The sequence below is a fragment of the Esox lucius genome, chromosome 9, assembly GCF_011004845.1.
Source record: "Esox lucius isolate fEsoLuc1 chromosome 9, fEsoLuc1.pri, whole genome shotgun sequence".
Lineage (NCBI taxonomy): Eukaryota > Metazoa > Chordata > Actinopteri > Esociformes > Esocidae > Esox > Esox lucius.
The window spans coordinates 2,553,695-2,579,823 of NC_047577.1; the positions used below are offsets into that span (position 1 = coordinate 2,553,695).

At 44.2% G+C, this 26,129-nt stretch overlaps 1 protein-coding gene across 1 annotated transcript; it reads left to right on the top strand.

The window, feature by feature from the left end:
* Positions 1-4,876: 4,876 nt before the first annotated feature.
* LOC114839781 (intercellular adhesion molecule 3-like) lies at positions 4,877-23,681 on the top strand. The gene is made up of 8 exons (XM_029122105.2): positions 4,877-4,970; positions 17,859-18,027; positions 18,391-18,470; positions 18,571-18,915; positions 19,220-19,483; positions 19,982-20,326; positions 21,858-22,121; positions 22,588-23,681. The coding sequence occupies exons 1-8, from the start codon at positions 4,913-4,915 to the stop codon at positions 22,752-22,754; spliced, it is 1,692 nt and encodes a 563-aa protein (XP_028977938.2). The 5' UTR covers positions 4,877-4,912; the 3' UTR covers positions 22,755-23,681.
* Positions 23,682-26,129: the final 2,448 nt, after the last annotated feature.

Consider the following 26,129-nt stretch of genomic DNA (forward strand, 5'->3'; position numbering starts at 1 on the left):
GACAGGCCTATCCAGAATGAATTGAACTATGCAATATGACTGATATTTAAATATGGGTATTAATTATCTGAAATGTGGAGCTGATTTTCCAGGTGAGGTCAAAATTAGGGAGGAAAATGGTTCAGAGGTCAAAAGGAAGATAATCCCCATTGAAAAACAGTGAGCTTAATGGGAGCAAGTGGGCTTAGAGGACACACTAGTGAATTTATGGTTAAAAGACTATTTTATTCTATGCACATGACATTAAAAAAACAACTATATGAAAGAAATCTATATATGGTGCACTAACATAATATGAAAAGTATTCATTTATCATGCAGAGAAGTAATTAGCTCTACTCATTTACATCCACCCCAGACACTGTGACATTTTTCAATATTATGATGAATGATGTGTTTCAACAAGCAGGCAGGGATATTGGAGTTTCGTTGTTTGTGGATGATGGAACTTTTTAGAAGAGCGGGAGAAATGTTGAACCTGTCACTGTGTCCATTCAAAAAGCTATATTGGTTGTGGAAAGGTGGTCTAGGGACTGGGGTTTCCGGTTCTCAGTGGGCAAGTGGTGCTGTATGTTTTTATCTAAGAGGAAGTTGGATGGTAGTGTGCTGTTGTGTATACACTCACCTAAAGGATTATTATGAACACCTGTTCAATTTCTCATTAATGCAATTATCTAATCAACCAATCACATGGCAGTTGCTTCAATGCATTTAGGGGTGTGGTCCTGGTCAAGACAATCTCCTGAACTCCAAACCGAATGTCAGAATGGGAAAGAAAGGTGATTTAAGCAATTTTGAGCGTGGCATGGTTGTTGTTGCCAGACGGGCCGGTCTGAGTATTTCACAATCTGCTCAGTTACTGGGATTTTCATGCACAACCATTTCTAGGGTTTACAAAGAATGGTGTGAAGAGGGAAAATGCCTTGTTGATGCTAGAGGTCAGAGGAGAATGGGCCGACTGATTCAAGCTGATAGAAGAGCAACTTTGACTGAAATAACCACTCTTACAACCGAGGTATGCAGCAAAGCATTTGTGAAGCCACAACACGCACAACCTTGAGACGGATGGGCTACAACAACAGAAGACCCCACCGGGTACCACTCATCTCCACTACAAATAGCAAAAAGAGGCTACAATTTGCACAAACTCACCAAAATTGGACAGTTGAAGACTGGAAGAATGTTGCCTGGTCTGATGAGTCTGGATTTCTGTTGAGACATTCAGATGGTAGAGTCAGAATTTGGCGTAAACAGAATGAGAACATGGATCTATCATGCCTTGTTGTGGTGGTGGTGTAATGGTGTGGGGGACGTTTTCTTGGCACACTTTAGGCCCCTTTGTGCCAATTGGGCATTGTTTAAATGCCACGGCCTACCTGAGCATTGTTTCTGACCATGTCCATCCCTTTATGACCACCATGTACCCATCCTCTGATGGCTACTTCCTGCAGGATAATGCACCATGTTACAAAGCTCGAATCATTTCAAATTGGTTTCTTGAACATGAAAATGAGTTCACTGTACTGAAATGGCCCCCACAGTCACCAGATCTCAACCCAATAGAGCATCTTTGGTATGTGGTGGAACGGGAGCTTCATGCCCTGGATGTGCATCCCACAAATCTCCATCAACTGCAAGATGCTATCCTATCAATATGGGCCAACATTTCTAAAGAATGCTTTCAGCACCTTGTTGAATCAATGCCACGTAGAATTAAGGCAGTTCTGAAGGCGAAAGGGGGCCAAACACAGTATTAGTATGGTGTTCTTAATAATCCTTTAGGTGAGTGTATATATGGTCAACCTTTGAGTAGGGTGACTAAGTTGAAGTATCTGGGCCTGTGGTTTACAGAGAGGCATTCATGGAGAGAGCATGTGATAACACTTATTACGAAGTGTAGTAAGGTGTTGGATGTTATGCGGGCAATATCTTGGTATGAATGGGCAGCATATAGACAGTCACTGTTGGAAAACTATAGAGCACTGATCAGTACTTCGATAGATTATGGGTGTACAGTGAGGGGGGAAAAGTATTTGATCCCTGGCTGATTTTGTACGTTTGCCCACTGACAAAGAAATTATCAGTCTATCATTTTAATGGAAGGTTTATTTGAACAGTGAGAGACAGAATAACAACATACGATCCAGAAAAGTGCATGTCAAAAATGTTATAAATTGATTCGCATTTTAATGACTGAAATAAGTATTTGATCCCCTCTCAATCAGAAAGATTTCTGGCTCCCAGGTGTCTTTTATACATGTAACGAGCTGAGATTAGGAGCACACTCTTAAAGGGAGTGCTCCAAATCTCAGTTTGTTACCTGTATAAAAGACACCTGTACAGAAAAGCAACCAATCAATCAGATTCCAAACTCTCCACCATGGCCAAGACCAAAGAGTTGTCCAAGAATGTCAGGGACAAGATTGTAGACCTACACAAGGCTGGAATGGGCTACAAGACCAACGCCAAGCAGCTTGGTGAGAAGGTGACAACAGTTGGTGCGATTATTCGCAAATGGAAGAAACACAAAAGAACTCTCCCTTGATCTGGGGCTCCATGCAAGATCTCACCTCGTGGAGTTGCAATGATCATGAGAATGGTGTGGAATCAGCCCAGAACTACACGGGAGGATCTTGTAAATGATCTCGAGGCAGCTGGGACCATAGTCACCAAGGAAACATTTGGTAACACTACGCCGTGAAGGACTGAAATCCCTTCACCGCCCCCAAGGTCCCCCTGCTCAAGAAAGCACATGCACAGGCCCGTCTGAAGTTTGCCAATGAACATCTGAATGATTTAGAGGAGAACTGGGTGAAAGTGTTGTGGTCAGATGAGACCAAAATCGAGCTCTTTGGCATCAACTCAACTCGCCGTGTTTGTAGGAGGAGGAATGCTGCCTATGACCCCAAGAACACCATCCCCACCGTCAAACATGGAGTTGGAAACATTATGCTTTGGAGGTGTTTTTCTGCTAAGAAGACAGGACAACTTCACAGCATCAAAGGGATGATGGATGGGGCCATGTACCGTCAAATCTTGGGTGAGAACCTCCTTCCCTCAGCCAGGGCATTGAAAATAGGTCGTGGATGGGTATTCCAGCATGACAATGACCCAAAACACACGGCCAAGGCAACAAAAGAGTGGCTCAAGAAGAAGCACATTAAGGTCCTAGAGTGGCCAAACATCTGTGGAGGGAGCTGAAGGTTCGAGTTGCTAAACGTCAGCCTCAAAACCTTAATGACTTGGAGAAGATCTGCAAAGAGGAGTGGGACAAAAACCCTCCTGAGAAGTGTGCAAAGCTGATGGCCAACTACAAGAAACGTCTGACCTCTGTGATTGCCAACAAGGGTTTGGCCACCGAGTATTAAGTCAATTTTGCAGAGGGGTCGAATACTAATTTAAAATCAAATGCAAATCAATTTATAAAATTTTTGACATACGTTTTTCTGGATTTTTTGTTGTTATTCTGTCTCTCACTGTACAAATAAACCTACCATTAAAATTATAGACCGATAATTTCTTTGTCAGTGGGCAAACGTACAAAATCAGCAGGGGATCAAATAATTTTTACCCTCACTGTATATGAGTATTCAGTACGGTTTGTGGACTGTAGAGAAAATAATAACACTTTATAATCTTCTTGCTTCGGTATACAGACATTGTCTCAGAACCCCGGTGGTCCAGTACCTCCTGCCAGACCGTAACAGAGCAGATGTCTTGGATGTCCTTATGTAAGATTAGGGTCAGGATATCAGCACCTGAAATACAACAGACTTTCTAAGAGCCATAGTGCAAGTGCACATTATTGCATGATCACATTATTGCAGCCTAACCTTCTTGTAATAATGTACATGGAAGAATTGTTTTCATTGCGTTCACCTTCTGCTGAATATGTTCTAACATTAATGCAATAACCTTTTTTCTGATAATTCATATAAAATAGAACATCTCATGTTGTTTTGAATTAATTCATTAATACACACATAAGGACCACAACTACTTACATCATCCTGAGCTTTGAAATTCCCACATCCATGTTAAAATGAGTAAAATGCCAGCAATATTAGCAAATACACAGTGCCCCTTGATTTCTTTTTGCATATAATCACTGTATAGTCTTCTTGACATTTCCTACAATACATTCACTTCAATGTATAGAATAGTTTTTTCTGTATGAGTCAATATGTATTTCATATCCATTGAGTTACATTGTGGAAAAACAGGGTGTGGAAATATTGTGTTGCTAGATGTAGTACACCATTCCCCATGATTAGACAGGTTTGTCTTCCTCTACACATTCTCCTGAACATTTCCTACATTGCTTTCTCTCTGGAATATTGAATCGTTTATGTATTCCATATTCAGTCATTGGCATTGTCTGAGTTTTGCCCTTGGAGCGGGTTTTAATACCCACTTTTTATCGAAATTACTCTTAAATATGATCATATTTGAATTGTTGTCAATGTTTTGAGAGCTACGTTTTCTTAAACAATTAATGAACTCAATTTATCACCGTTTTGAAGTAATAATTGGTCTCTTTTTTAAATTGAAAAATTCCTAATTTTCGTGACCCAGAAGGGTTTCTTTATTATTGCTAACAAGACGCTGATAGATTAAGCATCCGCACCACTGACAGTGACTGCATAAAGAAGTGTCACTTTTTCTGGAAATTACAACGTAGTTACCACTCCTCGATTAAATGTCCCACCTCGGTCCCACTCGGCCCAAAGAGCGTGTGGTAAATAGAGATTATAGTCTGAACACTAAACAGGGAGATGTAATGAGAGGACCGTTTGGGATTTTCCATTGGTGAAAATCCCCTTTCACTTTCAACAGTGTCTTTGTTGTGCAACTGATCTAAACAGAATCCACAAATACTTGTCGGAGGGACGGTTGTTGATTTTCAGAAGAGGATGGAGTTTGTCTTGGTCCTACTTGTTTTATTATTGTCGTCGTATTGTGAATTCACCGGTGAGTACAACTCGTCTTTAGCATAATCGCTTTTTTTCTGTTTTTGTTACTCTAAATACATTATCGTATTTTGGATTTAATTCAAACAAATTTGAAATATTGAGTGGTGGTCAAAGTAGGTTGCGATAGAATGAAAAGAGAGATGTCAAAGTATACGGCAGGGGTTCTCAAAGTCTACATTCAAAGGTCCAAATCTGAATTTTCATCAATGACAAAGGTCCGGAACTATTGCTAATTACAAAATGTGTTTTTAATAAACATGTATAACAAATTAACATTCATTTTATGTTTGTTTTTTTATAACTCATCCGTTTAGTTGATTAATATTAAAATGTCTGCATAATTAAGGGCGTGGTCCACTCCGTTGACTGACAGGTGGATTGCCGCTGCTGTTGGTCTCTCACTCGCACTCACTAGCTGTTTGTCTGCTGTTAGCCAGCCGTCACGTTTCTTCCTCAGCTAATTCCAGCTGCTGAACTGGACATATCGGCCGTGTTCTTGCTTTTTTTCCTGGATTATTTCATACAATTTAATACACGCATTATACCTTCGCCCACGCCTTTGTATTCCGTCGTTGTCGAGTATCAAGAGAACAACCAGGGCTGTTTTTCTGTTGTTTTCCTCTGTGAACATGCACTCATGGATGTCTTACAATTTTGTTGCTTTTGTGTGGAGATTCCAGATTTAAAAACGTGTAAAACGTCTATAGATATAGAGGCTACACTCGTTCTGCGGTACCGTTGCTCTTACTGAACAGACTAACGTTAGATATGCTTATGTACCGTCAGATGCAAATTCCTGGACGTGTCAGTGCTTTACTTGAACTTCTTAGGTAATAAATATGGTTTGACCGATTTGAGAGGCAGCCAAAATAAAATGGACTGAATAAAGCTTTCTATGAACTTGATGTGCAATGCCGCGCTTGCTGATATGACGTTTGTGCATGAAACACAGGCTCACAGCAATACTGTAAGTTAATAGACTTTAACTAGCAGAATAATACAGCATCACGATACACAGTCTCACTTTTAGCTATGTCTTAATAGTATTTCGAAGGGCAAAAACATGAACTTTAACTTTTGGCTTTACTTCAAGTCAGCTGTTAGTCACTTAGTGGGAGGCCAGTAGCATATAGCATTAGCTTAGCCTGAGCAAACCATAGACTCTAAAAAAGGACACATAGACCTATACTGGGACCACTCACCAGGGGGCAATCGAGACGTTTTGGCTTCACTTTTCAGGGCTTGTGCGGCACGCTTGGAGCAAACTCGTTCACGTCGAGCTAGGTTTCAGCATAGACATAATAAAGAATAGGCCGCATCGACCGCTACTGCCTACTGGCGCTGACGAGCCGTGGGACCGCCATCTTGGACCGGTCAGCTGCTCCACTCAATGTAATCTGTTTTGGCAGGTGAAACGACCTGTCAGCGCATTTAATTAATCATACCTCAGTGAATACCTTACTGATTTTCACGCGGGTTTTTTTGCTGCAAGGGTCATACATGTAGCTATGATACAGGACACATGGTTCGGCGTATTTTAATATTCATAGTTTTATATTCATCAAAACTGTGAACATAATCCCCAAAAAGGGAGAAAAACAGGAACATTTCCAGTTTGACTATCATTCTGATTGAAACACCTAATGTGTAAATAGTGGCAGTAAAGTCAGAAATATATATTTCTCTCTCTCTCTCATTTCACAGCCCCCATCCCAACATACTCACATGGGTCCCAGTCTAAAATAGCAGGATGAAATGAAAAGTGACTGTTTTTATTTAAACTACACATTTACTTTGTTGAAACTCCCTTGAAAAGTCTGCAAACTTAATTAATGTAGCAATTTTCAAAACACAGTTACAAGTGCTTTTCAGAACCCAGAGGGAAAGGGATCAGGGCTAAGACAATAACAAGGACATAATGTAAAGATAAACTTCATTATACACAAGCTCACAAACTTAGTGTAAGGTAAAGGAGACCAACATTTGGATTCCTGGAGACACACAATCAATCAATCAATCAATCAATCAAAATGTATTTATAAAGCGCTTTTTACAACAGCAGTTGTCACAAAGTGCTTTACAGAGACACCCGGCCTTAAACCCCAAGGAGCAAACAACAGTAGTGTTGAATTTCAGTGGCTAGGAAAAACTCCCTAAGAAGGTCGAATTTTAGGAAGAAACCTAGAGAGGACCCAGGCTCAGAGGGGTGACCAGTCCTCTTCTGGCTGTGCCGGGTGAGATATTAAGAGTCCAATTGGAATAATAAATAAATTTCTCTTGGCTAAATCCAGAGTATATTTGATTTTAGACTAGGTCAGAAGTATGACCAGGTGGACAAGGACAGGAACAGCAACGGTCCCCCCAAACCAGGTAATCCGCAGGTGTGGACCAGGACCTCATCTCCTTCTAAAATTTAAAATTGGAGGAAACTGAGAAAAGTTAGTAGTACATCCCTCATGTCCCCCAGCACAATAATATAGCAGCGTAACACCTTGGAAACTGAGACGGGGGGGTCCGGTGACACTGTGGCCCTACCCGGGGGAGGCCCCGGACAGGGCCCAACAGGCAGGAAATCAATCCAACCACATTGCCAGGCATCAACCAAAGGGACACCCACCAACCGCAACCCCCCTGAATGAGGGCCGAGTATTGCTAGTAGCGTACAGCCCAACTGCACAAGTGCGCAATAGAGAATCAACAACAAGCCAGTGACTCTTCCCCCGAAGGGCATTGGAGGGAGGGCATCCCAGTGGCGACGAGAGCCCACCTGGCAAGACAGCAAGGGTGGACAGTATCAAGCCTACTGGTCACCTTCACGCCCCCGGGCCAGGCTACACCTAATTATAAACCGTGCTGTAGAGATGAGTTTTTAGTAGACACTTGAAAGTTTGCACTGAGTTTGCATTTCTAACCTTAATTGGCAGATCATTCCACAGGAGTGGAGCTCTATGAGAAAAGGCCCTGCCGCCAATTGTTTGTTTAGAAATTCTAGGTACAATTAAAAGGCCTGCGTCTTGCGATCTAAGGTTACGTGTAGGTATATATGGCTGGATCATTTCAGCAAGGTAAGTAGGAGCAAGTCCATGTATTGATTTATAGGTTAAGAGTAAAACCTTAAAATCAGCCCTAACCCTAACAGGCAGCCAATGTAAGCATGCCAGGACAGGAGTAATGTGTTCAAATTTTTTTGTTCTAGTTAGGATTCTAGCAGCTGTGTGCAGCACTAATTGAAGTTTATTTATTAATTTGTCTGGATAACCAGAGATAAGAGCATTGCAGTAATCTAATCTAGAAGTAACGAAAGCATGGATTAATTTTTCTGCATCAGTTTTTGATAGGAAGTTTCTAATTTTTGCGATGTTTCGAAGATGAAAATAAGCAACTCTTGAGACATATTTTATATGTTCTTCAAAGGAGAGGTCAGGGTCAAGGGTAACGCCAAGGTTTTTTACAGTTTTTTGGGATACGACCATGCAGCCGTCGAGGTTCACAGTGAGATCTGCTAACAACGCTATTTGTTTTTTGGGTCCTAAAAGGAGCATTTCTGTTTTATTTGAGTTTAAGAGCAAGAAATTCTCTGTCATCCACTTCCTAATATCTGAAACGCATGCTTCCAAAATAGCTAATTTAGGGGCTTCTCCATGCTTCATTGAAATATATAACTGTGTGTCATCAGCATAACAGTGAAAGTTAATATTGTGATTTCGGATTACATCGCCCAGAGGGAGCATGTATAGTGAGAAAAGTAATGGGCCCAGAACCGAGCCTTGAGGAACTCCAAAGCATACCTTTGACTTGTCAGAGGATATGCCATCCACACTAACGAACTGATATCTTTCAGATAAATAAGATTTAAACCAGGCTAGAACATGTCCACGTAGCCCAATATTGGTTTCCAGTCTCTCTAAGAGAAGGGAGTGATCAATAGTGTCAAAAGCAGCACTAAGATCAAGAAGCAACAGGACGGATGCGGAACCTTTGTCTGAGGCCATTAGAAGGTCATTTGTTACCTTCACGAGTGCAGTCTCAGTACTATGATGGGATCTAAAACCAGACTGGAATATTTCATAAATGTTTTTTGTCTTTAGGAAGGCATTCAGTTGTTGGGAAACACATTTTTCTAAGATTTTTGAGAGGAACGGGAGGTTCGATATTGGCCTATAATTGTTTAATATGTCGGGATCTAGATTAGATTTTTTTAGAAGAGGCTTAATTTCCGCAATTTTTAGTGAGTTTGGTACGCATCCGGAGGAAAGGGAGCAATTTATTATGTTCAGCATTGGCTGACCTAGCACAGGAAATAACTCCTTAAGTAATTTTGTAGGAATCGGGTCTAGCTGAGAGTTTGTGGGTTTAGAACTCATTACAAATTTTGTAAATGTGTCGAGCGATACGGTATCAAAAAACTCAAGTGTCCCCATTGACACCTGATCAGGGAGGCTCCGGAAATTTTCCGGACAACCGAGATTTTTAGGACCATAACTATTTAGGGATTCAGTTATTTGTTTTCTAATGGTGACGATCTTTTCATCAAAGTAGTTCATGTATTCATTACAACTAAAGTGAAGACCCACTTCACATGCTAAGCTTTGCTTTTTTGTTAACTTTGCAACTGTATCAAAGAGAAATTTTGGATTGTTTTTGTTCGCCTCAATCAGGTTGGAGAAATAAGCTGATCGAGCAGACGTGAGTGATTTTCGGTATTGTACTGTACTGTCTATCCAGGCTAGTCTGAATACTTCCAACTTGGTGGAGCGCCACTTTCGCTCCAATTTTCTGGAGGCTTGCTTAAGTGCTCTAGTATTGTCGGTGTACCAAGGAGCAAGTTTCTTGTTGCGTATTTCTTTAGTTTTTAGTGGTGCAACTATGTCTAATGTATTGAGTTTAGATCCTCGATTTGATCGTTTACAGATTTATTTACTCTGTCATTTAAGAGCGAACTAGTAAGAATATCAAGGAATTTATTTGTAATCCGAGAATTTATAGTACGGCTTTTGAAACTCATTGTTTGGGGGGCAAGTGAATTTCTTGTTTTAACGGTAAATGTAATAAGACAGTGATCCGATAATCCAGGATTTTGGGGGTAAATTATTAGATCTACAATATCTATTTCTCGTGACAGGACTAAATCTAAGGTATGATTGTGGCAATGTGTTGGACCTGAGACATGTTGGATGAAACCCATTGAGTCGATTATGGCTTGAAAGGCTTTTTGAAGAGGATCATGGGGGTTTTCCATATGGATATTGAAATCGCCCAAAATTAGAATACTATCTGCCATGACTACAAGGTTAGACAAGAATTCTGGAAACTCATTGAGGAACAATGTGTATGGCCCGGGGGGCCTATAAATAGTAGCTATGTAAAATGATTTATCGGCCTGGTTAACTTTCATGAGTAAAACTTCGAAAGAATGAAACTCTGTGATATGTTTGAGAGTAAGTTTATATTTACTGTCATAAATATTTGCGACACCCCCTCCTTTTCGGGATGCACGAGGGATATGATCACTAGTATAGCCAGGAGGAGAGGCCTCATTTAAGGCAGTGAATTCTTTAGGCTTTAGCCACGTATCACATAAACCAATAGCATCTAGTTTATGATCAGAGATTAATTCATTTACCGCAACTGCCTTTGGAGCAAGAGATCTAATATTTAGGAGTCCCATTTTGAGATGCGAAGTGATACAATTATTTTTATTTTTGACCGAGGTGGAGGAAGGCTTTATCTTAATAAGGTTGTTTTTGTTAGCACTACCTTGTTTAACTTTTCTCAGCCTGGAACGAGTCACAGTGGCAATAGGTAAAGCTGTACTAACTACTCTGGCTATGCTATTGACAGACTCCACTATGCTAGCAGGCTGGCTAACAGCCTGCAGCCTGACCTGCACCCTATCTCATGTTAAAGCTATAGGAGTGAGACTCCTGTCAATGTTCCTAGACAAAAGAAGAGCACCACTCCAGCTAGGATGGAGTCCGTCGCTCCTCAGCAGATCAGGCCTGGCCCTATTTCTGGGAGAGTCCCAAAAAGAAGGCCAGTTATCTACAAACTCTACCTCCTGCGACGGGCAGAACTCTGCGATTGAGTTGCGCAAGTCTGCTGTAGAGCTCGTCACCACCCCTAGCTGGGAGGGGGCCAGAGACAATTACTCGATGCCGACACATCTTTCTAGCTAATTTACACGCTGATGCTATGTTCTGCTTCGTAACCTCTGACTGTTTCATCCTAACATCGTTGGTGCCAACGTGGATAACAATATCTCTGTACTCTCTATACTTGCCAGTTTTAGACTTCGCTAGCACCAACCCCAGATTTGCGGCTACGTCGGTGGCTCTGCCCCCCGGTAAACAATGTACGATCGCCGGCTGATTCTTTAGTCTAATACTGCGTGTGATGGAATCGCCAATGACTAAAGTTTTCAGTTTTTCAAGTCCACCGGTAGAACATGCCTGCCGACCATTCCCCTCCGAAGACGGCTCGGGTCTTGACTCCGACTCCAGTGGGGAAAACCTGTTCAAAGTCTCAGTTGGTTTTAGCAACGATTCAGGTTTAACTGGACGACGGCATTTCTTCCCAGTGACCAAGAGAAAGTTATTGCCCGGCTGCAGGAGCTGTGCCGGGGGGCTAACAAAACTATCGTTTCTACCTGGTGGCACTGACGCAGATTTTTCTATTTCTACACTAGCATAATCCTTGCCTGGCATTTGCGTCAGAAGCCGAGCCTCTAACTCTGCTATCTTTAACTTAAGACGAACATTCTCCTCCGTGTTGTTGCTACAACAATTACAGTGAAAAGGCATTGTAATGATACTTAGCCTCGGGTTTTCAGGGGTGAGTAGTTCTGTTAATTATGTCCAAAAAGAGTCCCGGTGTAGAAAAGTTGGGTAAGAGGTCAACAGATAAATATTGCGTTGGTAAAACTCTAAAATAGAATTTTGACCAATTAGTTTATATCGAGTAAATTCGAAAAAGTTTGGCAGGTAGCCAGGTAGGTAACAGCAGGCAGGGTACAGCACGTCAACAATCCCACAATGCAGTTCGTCTCAGGAAAAAGCCAGATGAAGTCCAAGCTCAAACACACCATGAGGCTAGAGTTCATGAAACACAAACAAACAGGTATTTACAGACCCAACAACACTTACAGCAGTATTCACATAAAATGTGACAGACCATTGTTTTCAGGCAGTTTTAAGCCATTGCTTTCAGATTCAGTGTTAATCTTGTCAGAATGATGACAGATATGATAAAGATACTATGTGTGATGAGTAAAAAGAGGACAGTTCTTCCTCGTGCTCCCTTTCTGCAGTTCAAGAGAGGTGAGTTGAGAAACACAGACACAACCACTGACAACAAGTCAGAATGATGGTTGTCGATGCCAAACTGAGTCTCCTCAATGTGTTCCCCAAGCAGAAAAACATCCTCCGTTCCAATCTCCTCCCGGACGATGTCTGTGACTGTCGACACCTTAGGAGCTGGCATTGGTGAAGCTTGGCGGATCACCCTCTCTGCAGCACTCAGCACCATATTAAAATAATAATGAAAAAAAATACATAATTTATATAGTGCTTTACACAGGTGAGACACCACACCGAACCATCAGGCGGCGGAAGATGGCCTGGAAGTGCCGATGGATTGTTATTCCAGCCTCCTTATATGGAAAACAGGCACACAATACATACATTACTCACAAGACATAAAGATATTCATTAGGTATATTTTCAAAATTGTAATTAAAAGAACACCAACCCTACCTGACGCTCTGATTGAATTAAATAGGAGCTCCAAGTGATCTTGGCTGAACCTGTAGGTGAGCACATACCGCTGAACTAAATAATAAGCTTGTTTGAAAACCATTCTACTATCAGATGTTCTGTTGCCTTTATTTTAAGTGTGGTGGGTATGAGACATGAGAGGTAACTTACTTTTGTTAGGGTGAATTACACGTGAATAATACACAGTGTTGGGCAAGTTACTTGGAAATTGCAGTGCTAAGCTATTAGTTACTCTGTCATGAATAAAGCTTCACTACACAAAAGCTACCACCCAGTCAAATGTAGCAAGCTAAGTAACACAAAACACAAAAAATATATATATATAAAAAGAAAGTTACACAAACACAGCAGTAGGCTAGTTCATTAAATAGGAAGCTACTTTAAGTTGTGCTAATTTCACATGACAAGAAAAGTAGCTTGTGTGGCCAAGTCCATCCATCCATCCATCTTCTCCCGCTTTATCCGGGGCCGGGTCGCGGGGGCAGCAGTCTAAGCAGGGATGCCCAGACTTCCCTCTCCCCAGACACTTCCTCTAGCTCTTCCGGGGGGACACCGAGGCGTTCCCAGGCCAGCCGGGAGACATAGTCCCTCCAGCGTGTCCTAGGTCTTCCCCGGGGTCTCTTCCCGGTGGGACGGGACCGGAACACCTTCCCAGGAAGGCGTTCCGGAGGCATCCGAAAAAGATGCCCAAGCCACCTCAGCTGACCCCTCTCGATGTGGAGGAGCAGCGGCTCTACTCTGAGCTCCTCCCGGGTGACCGAGCTTCTCACCCTATCTCTAAGGGATCGCCCGGCCACCCTGCGGAGAAAGCTCATTTCGGCCGCCTGTATCCGGGATCTTGTCCTTTCGGTCATGACCCAAAGCTCATGACCATAGGTGAGAGTAGGAACGTAGATTGACTGGTAAATCGAGAGCTTCGCCTTGCGGCTCAGCTCTTTCTTCACCACGACAGACCGATACATCGACTGCATTACTGCAGAAGCTGCACCGATCCGTCTGTCAATCTCCCGTTCCATCCTTCCCTCACTCGTGAACAAGACCCCTAGATACTTAAACTCCTCCACTTGAGGCAGGCACTCTCCACCAACCTGAAGTGGGCAAGCCACCCTTTTCCGACTGAGGACCATGGCCTCAGATTTGGAGGTACTGATTTTCATCCCCACCGCTTCACACTCGGCTGCAAACCGTCCCAGTGCATGCTGAAGGTCCTGGTTAGAAGGGGCCAACACGACAACATCATCTGCAAAGAGCAGAGACGAAATTGTGTGGTCCCCAAACCTGACACCCTCCGGCCCCTGGCTGCGCCTAGAAATTCTGTCCATAAAAATTACGAACAGAACCGGTGACAAAGGGCAGCCCTGCAGGAGTCCAACATGCACTGGGAGCAAGTCTGACTTACTGCCGGCAATGCGGACCAAGCTCCTGCTTCGGTTGTACAGGGACCTGACAGCCCTTAGCAAAGGACCCAGGACCCCATATTCCCCAAGCACCCTCCACAAGATGCCGCGAGGGACACAGTCGAATGCTTTCTCCAAATCCACAAAACACATGTGGATTGGTTGGGCAAACTCCCATGAACCCTCCAACACCCCGTAGAGGGTATAGAGCTGGTCCAGTGTTCCACGGCCCGGACGAAAACCACACTGTTCCTCCTGAATCCGAGGTTCTACTATCGGCCGTATTCTCCTCTCCAGAACCCTGGCATAGACTTTCCCGGGGAGGCTGAGAAGTGTGATCCCCCTATAGTTGGAACACACCCTCCGGTCCCCCTTCTTATAAAGAGGGACCACCACCCCGGTCTGCCATCCCAGAGGCACTGTCCCCGACCGCCACGCGATGTTGCACAGGCGTGTCAACCAAGACAGCCCCACAACATCCAGAGACTTGAGGTACTCAGGGCGGATCTCATCCACCCCCGGTGCCTTGCCACCGAGGAGTTTCTTGACCACCTCAGTGACTTCAGCCCGGGTGATGGACGAGTCCACCTCTGAGCCCTCATCCTCTGCTTCCTCAATGGAAGACGTGTCAGCGGGATTGTGTGGCCAAGCTACTTGGTAAATAAAGGAGTTACTACTACTGAAAAAAGTTACTTGATTCTAAAAATAGTGAAGCTACCACCAAAATAATAAGTTACTAGCTAAGCTAGTACTGCACAACAATGATAATACCGTCTTTTATTTATATGAATATATAATTAGCTGGCCAATGTTATACCAGTAATATTTGCTTTATTTCTACAATAGCATTTTTGAGTCAGTGTTATAGAATATGACTTATCAAGTCTCAGTTCGCTGGGTGAACACCGGCTGGTGCAGTAAACATAGTCTAGCTAGCTGGATACGATTTCAGTACAGTAATATCAAAGATCCTTGCTCCTTCTCAACTCTCTGGTAATATTCTAGTCACAAAATACAACCAATAATACGGTAATGTTAAATCTTACTTGTGAAAAGTAATCCCCCGAGCCCTGCTTTCGATGGTCCGCCGATATGAGCAGGAGTATGCTCCATAGTTGCTTCTGCTGCTACGCAAATAGGAGTATGACCGGTCAAACATGGCGGCCGTATTTCTCGCGCCCCAGCAGCCAATGCGGCGTCTACTCTTTATTATGTCTATGGGTTTCAGCATCCAGGCTCCTCGCTGAGCTCATCCCGCCTCTTTGCCCATTTCTGTTTATCCGGGAGTGACGTGCGTTGACGCGCTGCCAAAATGGCGACGGTTGGCTCCGCCCACTTTAGGCTTCAAAACTGCTCTTCACAAACCTACGGGTGACGTCACGGACACTACGTCCATATTTTTTGGATTCCCTCTGGGTCCGGATACGGACCGGAGTCCGGACTTTGAGAAGTGCTGGTATATGGCCTTCAAATTCTCTAGGAAATTATGCCCCCACAACTTCCTAGAAGTGTGTGCGTGTGTACGTGTGTTTGTTACTGTATTACTATTGGAGATCTATCTGACTCGAAGTTATCAGTTTTTTAAAATGTAATATTTATAGTATGAGCTATCATGGAATATATTGATTGTGTGTGTGTGCACTTGTTCATGTCAGGGAGGCTTCCAAGAGGCCTACAGCAATATTAAAGGAACTGCAGGAATTTCTGGCAAGTACTGTCTGTGACAACAATCTTCCGTATTCTTCATATGAATGGGCTGTGGGGTAAAGGGGCAAGACGGAAGCCTTTTCTTAAAAAGAAAAACATCCAAGCCTGGCTGAAGTTAGCAAAAACATGAACCCATACTGTGAGGCAACAAAAATTGGCAAAGTTCTTCCTCTGTCCAGTGTCTGTGTTCTTTTACTCATCTTAATCCTTTCTTTTACTCATCTTAATCGTTTCTTTTCATTGACCAGTGTGAGATATGGCTTTTTCTTTTGAAACTCTCCCTAGAAGGCCAGCATCCCGGAGTCACCGCTTCACTGTTGACATTGAGACTGGGGTTTTCCGGGAACTATTTAATGAAGCTTCCAGTTGAGGACCTGTGAGGCATCTGTTTCTCAAACTAGACTCTAATGTACACTCACCTAAAGGATTATGAACACCTGTTCTCATTAATGCAATTATCTAATCAACCAATCACATGGCAGTTGCTTCAATGCATTAAGGGGTGTTGTCCTGGTCAAGACAATCTCCTGAACTCCAAACTGAATGTCAGAATGGGAAAGAAAGGTGATTTTAGCAATTTTGAGCGTGGCATGGTTGTTGGTGCCAGACGGGCCGGTCTGAGTATTTCACAATCTGCTCAGTTACTGGGATTTTCACGCACAACCATTTCTAGGGTTTACAAAGAATGGTGTGAAAAGGGAAAAACATCCAGTATGCGGCAGTCCTGTGGGCGAAAAAGCCTTGTTGATGCTAGAGGTCAGAGGAGAATGGGCCGACTGATTCAAGCTGATAGAAGAGCAACTTTGACTGAAATAACCACTCATTACAACCGAGGTATGCAGCAAAGCATTTGTGAAGCCACAACATGCACAACCTTGAGGCGGATGGGCTACAACAACAGAAGACCCCACCGGGTACCACTCATCTCCACTACAAATAGCAAAAAGAGGCTACAATTTGCACAAGCTCACCAAAATTGGACAGTTGAAGACTGGAAGAATGTTGCCTGTTCTGATGAGTCTGAATTTCTGTTGAGACATTCAGATGGTAGAGTCAGAATTTGGCATAAACAGAATGAGAACATGGGTCCATCATGCTTTGTTACCACTGTGCAGGCTGCTGGTGGTGGTGGAGTAATGGTGTGGGGGATGTTTTCTTGGCACACTTTAGGCCCCTTAGTGCCAATTGGGCATTGTTTAAATGCCACGGCCTACCTGAGCATTGTTTCTGACCTTGTCCATCCCTTTATGACCACCATGTACCCATCCTCTGATGGCTACTTCCAGCAGGACAATGCACCATGTCACAAAGCTCGAATCATTTCAAATTGGTTTCTTGAACATGACAATGAGTTCACTGTACTGAAATGGCCCCCACAGTCACCAGATCTCAACCCAATAGAGCATCTTTGGGATGTGGTGGAACGGGAGCTTCGTGCCCTGGATGTGCATCCCACAAATCTCCATCAACTGCAAGATGCTATCCTATCAATATGGGCCAACATTTCTAAAGAATGCTTTCAGCACCTTGTTGAATCAATGCCACGTAGAATTAAGGCAGTTCTGAAGGCGAAAGGGGGTCAAACACAGTATTAGTATGGTGTTCCTAATAATCCTTTAGGTGAGTGTATTTATCTTCTTGCTCAGTTCTGCATCGGGGCTTCCCTCTATTATTATTGCAGTTTTTGTGCGTAATAATAATAGTGTTTCCCTTCACTTGCTCTGCTTCTCATGTCATGACCGTGATACCGTGGCAACAACAGTCATTTACAACATTAGCAATGTCTACACTGTATTTCTGATCGATTTGATGCAGTTTTAATGGACAACTAATGTGCTTTTCTTTTGAAAACAAGGACGTTTGTAAGTGAACCCAAACATTTGAACGGTAGTGTATGTGTGACTCTTTTAGGTTTCTAGAAGAGGAATGTTGTTGGTCAACACACAGAGAGGTTAACATGGAACAATAACACTGTCCTGGTTAGTTTTTAACATCACCATTGTCTTCCAGATGCTGAGTGCCTGGAAATCAGTCCGGCCAGGGTGGTGGTGAAGCATGGAGACCCAGCCTCCGCTAACTGCACCCCAGAGAGACCTCAGCCTATGGGCTGGGAGGCAACCGAAGGAGGGTTGTCTTTGTCAGACACAGAACTGCCGTTCATGCTGTGGACGGTAAATAGGTAAGAGGACCAGATTTGGTTTAGATTATTAAAGACCTTTTGAGAAACCAAAGACTATGTGATCACACTAGACCAACCTAGACTACCCTAGACCACTGGACCACCCTAGACCACTGGACCACCCTGGACCACCCTAGACCACTGGACCACCCTAGACCACCCTAGACCACTGGACCACCCTAGACCACTGGAGCAGTTTGTCATTGTTTGAACTGCAGTTTGCCCCTAGAAATTATTATTGTTTTATGGACATTTATTATATCTGCTATTTTCTCCTGTTTATATTTCCTTCATGTTATATTTTTTAATAATGTTATAATAACGTAACAATTCATTAAAATTAAGTTTGATTTGTTTTGACAGGTTGACTGAATGGTTGATAAAGCCGGTCTGTTTTACAGACGGAGGGAAGTGTCAGAAAACACTGAACATCACAGTTTACAGTGAGTGATCTCTCTGATTATACTTTCTCATACTATCTTCACTGGGATCTCTGGATGTGGTTCTACTGATTTTAATCTGAGTGTTTCCATTCCTCCACAGAGCTTCCAACCAAAGTGTCCATGTCAGGTCTTCCAGATCAGATGTTTGAGGGGAGGCAGTATGAGTTTAAGTGTCACGTCCAGGAGGTTGCTCCTGTTAACAGCCTCTATGTGTCCTTCTACAAAGCATCTACCTATTTAATCAAAACTGAGATAGGATCACATCCACCCCAAATAATGAATACCACCAAAGAACCTACCAGTGGAGAATATACCCTGCAGTTCACCCCCAGTAGAGGTGACCATGAGGCCCAGTTGTGGTGTTCAGCTCGGTTGGAACTGGGAGAAGAGGGACCGCAACCTTCTCCTAAAAAAGAGTCAGAACACCTCACCCTCAACGTGCTCTGTGAGTCTCTGTTTCTCTGTGACTCCATTGTTAGTGTCTGCCTGCTAGACAACTGACATAGACTATATTTCTTAGCTACAGTGCCTGGATAGGTATTTTACAGTTAACCACATCATGTGTTATATTACAGTAATCGGTCAGTCAGTGATGTGGCACGCAACCATTGGTTGATGCATCCAACTTCTAAGCAGGGAAACATAACCATAGACTCTCACCAGTGTAAATGTGACTCACTAGAAAGTAATTTCTGTCTTTAAATTCTCTAAATTCTCTCTTAATTTTGCCCCCCCACCCCGCCCACTAGACAAGCCCAACATCTCTGTGACTCCAGAAGGATCGTCAGAGATCAAAGAGGGTGACAACTTATCTCTCCGCTGCCAAGCAGAAGGTAACCCCACCCCCTCGTACCGGTGGGTGGTCCCCCAAGCAGGCCCCACCTCCATCACCAGAGCAGAGGGATCTGTAGTGAACGTCACCCACATAGCTAGGTCTCAGGCTGGAAATTACACCTGCATCGCCACCAATGAGGTGGGGAACAGCACCTGGACTGTTGACGTGAAGGTGACAGGTAAGAAGGATTGGTTGGCTGGTTTGTAGGTTGGATGATTGCATGGTTACCTTTCTGATTGATTGGTTGCCTTTCTGTTTGATTGGTTGCCTTTCTGTTTGATTGGTTGGTTTGGAAATTGGATGTTTGATTGGTTACATTTCTGACAGATTGGTTGATTGTTCAATGTGTTGACCGATCCATCTTTATCCTTCTTCTATCCCTTTCTACCCCTCACACCCACCTGCCCTTCCTACTCTCTTCCTACTCTGGATCTGTTTCTCTGTGACTCCATTGTTAATGTCTGTCTGTATGAGTCAGTCTGTTTCTCTGTGACTCCATTGTTAACATCTGTCAGCATTGGTGTCTAAATTACACCAATAATTTATGTTTCACTGATATTTCTTATGTTCATTACAGTGAGTGATCTCTCTGATCATAATATATCATACTATTTTCACTGGGATCTCTGGATGTGGTTCTACTGATTTTAATCTGAGTGTTTCCATTCCTCCACAGAGCTTCCAACCAAAGTGTCCATGTCAGGTCTTCCAGATCAGATGGTTGAGGGGAGGCAGTATGAGTTTAAGTGTCACGTCCAGGAGGTTGCTCCTGTTAACAGCCTCTATGTGTCCTTCTACAAAGCATCTGCCAATTTAATCAAAACTGAGATAGGATCACATCCACCCCAAATAATGAATACCACCAAAGAACCTACCAGTGGAGAATATACCCTGCAGTTCACCCCCAGTAGAGGTGACCATGGGGCTCAGTTATGGTGTTCAGCTCGGTTGGAACTGGGAAAAAGGGGACCACAACCTTCATCTAAAAAAGAGTCAGAACACCTCACTCTCAAAGTGCTCTGTGAGTCTCTGTTTCTCTGACTCCATAGTTAACGTCTTTCTGCATGAGTTAATCTGTTTCTATGTGACTCCATTTTTAAAGGCTGCCCTCTGGACAACTGACAAAACTACACTCACCTAAAGGATTATTAGGAACACCTGTTCAATTTCTCATTAATGCAATTATCTAATCAACCAATCACATGGCAGTTGCTTCAATGCATTTAGGGGTGTGGTCCTGGTCAAGACAATCTCCTGAACTCCAAACCGAATGTCAGAATGGGAAAGAAAGGTGATTTAAGCAATTTTGAGCGTGGCATGGTTGTTGTTGCCAGACGGGCCGGTCTGAGTATTTCACAATCTGCTCAGTTACTGGGATTTTCATGCACAACCATTTCTAGGGTTTACAAAGAATGGTGTGAAGAGGGAAAATGCCTTGTTGATGCTAGAGGTCAGAGGAGAATGGGCCGACTGATTCAAGCTGATAGAAGAGCAACTTTGACTGAAATAATCACTCGTTACAACCGAGGTATGCAGCAAAGCATTTGTGAAGCCACAACACGCACAACCTTGAGGCGGATGGGCTACAACAGCAGAAGACCCCACCGGGTACCACTCATCTCCACTACAAATAGGAAAAAGAGGCTACAATTGGCACGAGCTCACCAAAATTGGACACTTGAAGACTGGAAGAATGTTGCCTGGTCTGATGAGTCTCGATTTCTGTTGAGACATTCAGATGGTAGAGTCAGAATTTGGCGTAAACAGAATGAGAACATGGATCCACCATGCCTTGTTACCACTGTGCCGGCTGGTGGTGGTGGTGTAATGGTGTGGGGGATGTTTTCTTGGCACACTTTAGGCCCCTTAGTGCCAATTGGGCATTGTTTAAATGCCACAGCCTACCTGGGCATTGTTTCTGACCATGTCCATCCCTTTATGACCACCATGTACCCATCCTCTGATGGCTACTTCCAGCAGGATAATGCACCATGTCACAAAGCTCGAATAATTTCAAATTGGTTTCTTGAACATGACAATGAGTTCACTGTACTGAAATGGCCCCCACAGTCACCAGATCTCAACCCAATAGAGCATCTTTGGGATGTGGTGGAACGGGAGCTTCATGCCCTGGATGTGCATCCCACAAAGCTCCATCAACTGCAAGATGCTATCCTATCAATATGGGCCAACATTTCTAAAGAATGTGTTCAGCACCTTGTTGAATCAATGCCACATAGAATTAAGGCAGTTCTGAAGGCGAAAGGGGGCCAAACACAGTATTAGTATGGTGTTCCTAATAATCCTTTAGGTGAGTGTATATTTCTTTGCTACAATGCTTGGATAGGTATTCAACAGCTAACCACATCATGTGTTATATGAATCTGTCAGTCAATGACATGGCACTCAACCATTGGTTGAGGCATCCAATTTCTCAGCATGCAAATGAGACCATGGACTCTCCCCAGTATATGTGACTCACTGGAAAGTAATTTCTGTCTTTAAATTCTCTAAATGGTCTCTTAATTTTGCCCCCCCACCCCGCCCACTAGACAAGCCCAACATCTCTGTGACTCCAGAAGGATCGTCAGAGATCAAAGAGGGTGACAACTTATCTCTCCGCTGCCAAGCAGAAGGTAACCCCACCCCCTCGTACCGGTGGGTGGTCCCCCAAGCAGGCCCCACCTCCATCACCAGAGCAGAGGGATCTGTAGTGAACGTCACCCACATAGCTAGGTCTCAGGCTGGAAATTACACCTGCATCGCCACCAATGAGGTGGGGAACAGCACCTGGACTGTTGACGTGAAGGTGACAGGTAAGAAGGATTAGTTGGCTGGTTTGTAGGTTGGATGTTTGATTGGTTGGCTGGTTTGTAGGTTGCCTTTCTGATTTATTGGTTGCCTTTCTGTTTGATTGGTTGGCTGGTTTGTAGGTTGGATGTTTGATTGGTGGGATGTTTGATTGGTTGCCTTTCTGATTGATTGGTTGGCTGGTTTGTAGGTTAGATGTTTGATTGGTTGGATGTTTGATTGGTTGCCTTTCTGATTGATTGGTTGGCTGGTTTGTAGGTTGGATGTTTGATTGGTTGCCTTTCTGATTGATTGATAGGTTGTTTAATGTGTTGACTGATCCATCTTCCTTTATCCCTTTTCTCTCCTCTCTCCTGCCCTCCTTCATTTCTCTCCTTCTCTCTCCTGCCATCCCTTCTCTCTCCTCTCCCTCCTTCATTCCTCTCCTTCTCTCTCCTTCCCTCTCTCCCTCTCTCCCTTCTCTCATTATAGTGACCTACCTGCATATCATAGTGGGCCTGGTTTTTGCAGGTGTGGTGATCCTGACAATGTTTTTCGGATCCTTCTACCTCTACAACTACAAACACAACCGCACAGGCAGCTACCAGTTAAAAAACATGTTGCCACGACAGCGACAGAAGAAACCTTTTGAGCCCTAAACGGGCCACTGTGTAGAGGAGGCGGGGCCTCAAGGAAAAAACGCATTCAAGTTGGAGCCGACTCAAAGTTAGTCAGTTCATGAAATAAATTGAAGTACACTTATATTTAATTCAATTTTCACTTACAATTGAACCCAAGCCTTAAAAACACCATGCTGACTAACAGCCTTAAAAAAATCTGTATGATCAAGTATGGCCTTCCACCACCCCACGAACTTCTCAGCTGCTCTGGGAGAGTCAAAGATTGAGAAGTGTCCTCTGGTGCACATTTCACCAAGGCGGTGTGCTTCATATCACAAAGCTCACTCAAGGGTGAAAAATGCCTTCATCCCTGGGCCCCAATTCCCCACGCTGGACTTCCTCCCGAGCCAGCGGTCGTGTTCGAGAGGATCAAAACCAAACTGTGTTATGGGTAAATTGTGACAGACTGACTAATCTGAAGTAATACTATTATTAATGATGTACAGGGCCCATGGCCTCACATGGGCATCAAGATATCGATATGTGGGTGAGTGAACTTTCTTGGAAACCTTGCACAATAACTATGTTTTTATTGTAAACATGTTGTCATGTCCTCTTCTGTTTAGTTAATCTGGCTTTTTGAAACTTTTTGCAAATCCCCCGCAATGTTTACAAGGCGCTAACCAATCACAGGATTTTAGGGTGTCTGTCCATTAATCAAAAGCAAATTTTTTTTGTACACTAGAGTTATTAACCTAAACAATTCTAGTGGCTGTGATGTGTTTTCCTGAGCTTTATGACATGCCACAATTAACAAGGAGTTTCTCCAGTTTTCCATTCATATGAAATAGAACTGTGATGGGGAGATAATTAACTAACTAATTAATCAGGACATGTTCTAAACATCCGAGTGGACCATGTTCTCCACCGCCATTGTCGAAGCGGCCGCTCGGAGCTGTGGCCGTAAGGTCTCTGGTGCCTGTTGAGGCGGCAATCCCCGAACCCGGTGGTGGACACCGGAAGTAAGGGATGCCGTCAAGCTGAAGAAGAAGACCTATCAGGCCTGGTTGGCTTGTGGGACTCCTGAGGCAGCTGACGGGTAGAAGGACTATCGGCTGGCCCACAAGAGATTCTGGCAAACCGTCCGGCGCCTCAGTAGAGGGAAACAGTGCCCTACCAACACTGTTTACAGTAGAGGTGGGCAGCTGTTGACCTCAACTGGGGATGTCGTCGGGCGGTGGAAGGAGTACTTCGAGGATCTCCTCAATCCCGCTGTCACGTCTTCCATTGAGGAAGCAGAGGATGAGGACTCAGAGGTGGACTCGTCCATCACCCGGGCTGAAGTCACTGAGGTGGTCAAGAAACTCCTCGGTGGCAAGGCACCGGGGGTGGATGAGATCCGCCCTGAGTACCTCAAGTCTCTGGATGTTGTGGGGCTGTCTTGGTTGACACGCCTGTGCAACATCGCGTGGCGGTCGGGGACAGTGCCTCTGGGATGGCAGACCGGGGTGGTGGTCCCTCTTTTTAAAAAGGGGGACCGGAGGGTGTGTTCCAACTATAGGGGGATCACACTTCTCAGCCTCCCCGGGAAAGTCTATGCCAGGGTTCTGGAGAGGAGAATACGGCCGATAGTAGAACCTCGGATTCAGGAGGAACAGTGTGGTTTTCGTCCGGGCCGTGGAACACTGGACCAGCTCTATACCCTCTACGGGGTGTTGGAGGGTTCATGGGAGTTTGCCCAACCAGTCCACATGTGTTTTGTGGATTTGGAGAAGGCATTCGACTGTGTCCCTCGCGGCGTCCTGTGGAGGGTGCTTCGGGAATATGGGGTCCTGGGTCCTTTGCTAAGGGCTGTCAGGTCCCTATACGACTGAAGTAGGAGCTTGGTCCGCATTGCCGGCAGTAAGTCAGACTTGCTCCCAGTGCATGTTGGACTGCGGCAGGGCTGCCCTTTGTCACCGGTTCTGTTCATAATTTTTATGGACAGAATTTCTATGCGCAGCCAGGGGCCGGAGGGTGTCAGGTTTGGGGACCACACGATTTCGTCTTTGCTCTTTGCGGATGATGTTGTTGTGTTGGCCCCTTCAAACCAGGACATTCAGCATGCACTGGGACGGTTTGCAGCCGAATGTGAAGTGGTGAGGATGAGAATCAGTACCTCCAAATCCGAGGCCATGGTCCTCAGTCGGAAAAGGGTGGCTTGCCCACTTCAGGTTGGTGAAGAGTGCTTGCCTCAAGTGGAGGAGTTTAAGTATCTAGGGGTCTTGTTCACGAGTGAGGGAAGGATGGAACGGGAGATTGACAGACGGATCGGTGCAGCTTCTGCAGTAATGCGGTCGATGTATCGGTCTGTCGTGGTGAAAAAGAGCTGAGCCGTAAGGCGAAGCTCTCGATTTACCGGTCAATCTACGTTCCTACTCTCACCTATGGTCATGAGCTTTGGGTCATGACCGAAAGGACAAGATCCCGGATACAGACGGCCGAAATGAGCTTTCTCCGCAGGGTGGCTGGGCGATCCCTTAGAGATAGGGTGAGAAGCTCGGTCACCTGGGAGGAGCTCGGAGTAGAGCCGCTGCTCCTCCACATCGAGGGGTCAGCTGAGGTGGCTTGGGCATCTGTTTCGGATGCCTCCGGAACGCCTTCCTGGGAAGGTGTTCCGGTCCCGTCCCACCGGGAGGAGACCCCGGGGAAGACCTAGGACACGCTGGAGGGACTATGTCTCCCGGCTGGCCTGGGAACGCCTCGGTGTCCCACCGGAAGTGCTGGAGGAAGTGTCTGGGGAGAGGGAAGTCTGGGCATCTCTGCTTAGACTGCTGCCCCCGCGACCCGGCCCCGGATAAGCGGAAGAAGATGAATGAATGAATGAATGAATGTTCTAAACATATGAATGCAGAAGTACTCCATGTGAAATTATTTTTTCCTTTTTTTGCAGAAATCATATTTCAGTGACATCAGGAATCTTTATTTATTTTTAATTATGATAAAAAATGAATAATGTTTTGATTACCTTTCTGATATTACCTGCAATTTTAATTAGTAATAAAATGAAAGCCTTAGTTGTACTATACATGTTTTATTGACTGGATTAACATATATTTTTATAGCAACAATTATCCATTTAATAACCTGAGCTTTCTTTATATGACCATGCTACGTTCAAAACTGCTGCAAAGTCCTCGTGTCATGATTACAAGCGAGCAACACTAGCACAATGCATTGCAGAGTGCCTGGACACAGGGCTTAGCCATGGTATATTGACAGTTTATCACAAAACCCCAAGATCTTTGTTTTTTTAAAGTCCTTTTTACATCAGCAGTTTTCACAAAGTGATTTTACAGTTACACAGGCTGAAACCCCAAGGAGCAAGCCATTTTTCCTAGAATGGATGCCCAATGGCTAGGAAAAACTCCCTGG

Excerpts from the sequence above, each read along its gene's own strand:
- LOC114839781 (XM_029122105.2), top strand. The coding sequence starts at position 4,913 with ATGGAGTTTGTCTTGGTCCTACTTGTTTTATTATTGTCGTCGTATTGT. Across the intron at positions 4,971-17,858 it reads GTCGTATTGTGAATTCACCG|ATGCTGAGTGCCTGGAAATC; the intron begins GTGAGTACAACT and ends ATTGTCTTCCAG. Across the intron at positions 19,484-19,981 it reads TGTTGACGTGAAGGTGACAG|AGCTTCCAACCAAAGTGTCC; the intron begins GTAAGAAGGATT and ends ATTCCTCCACAG.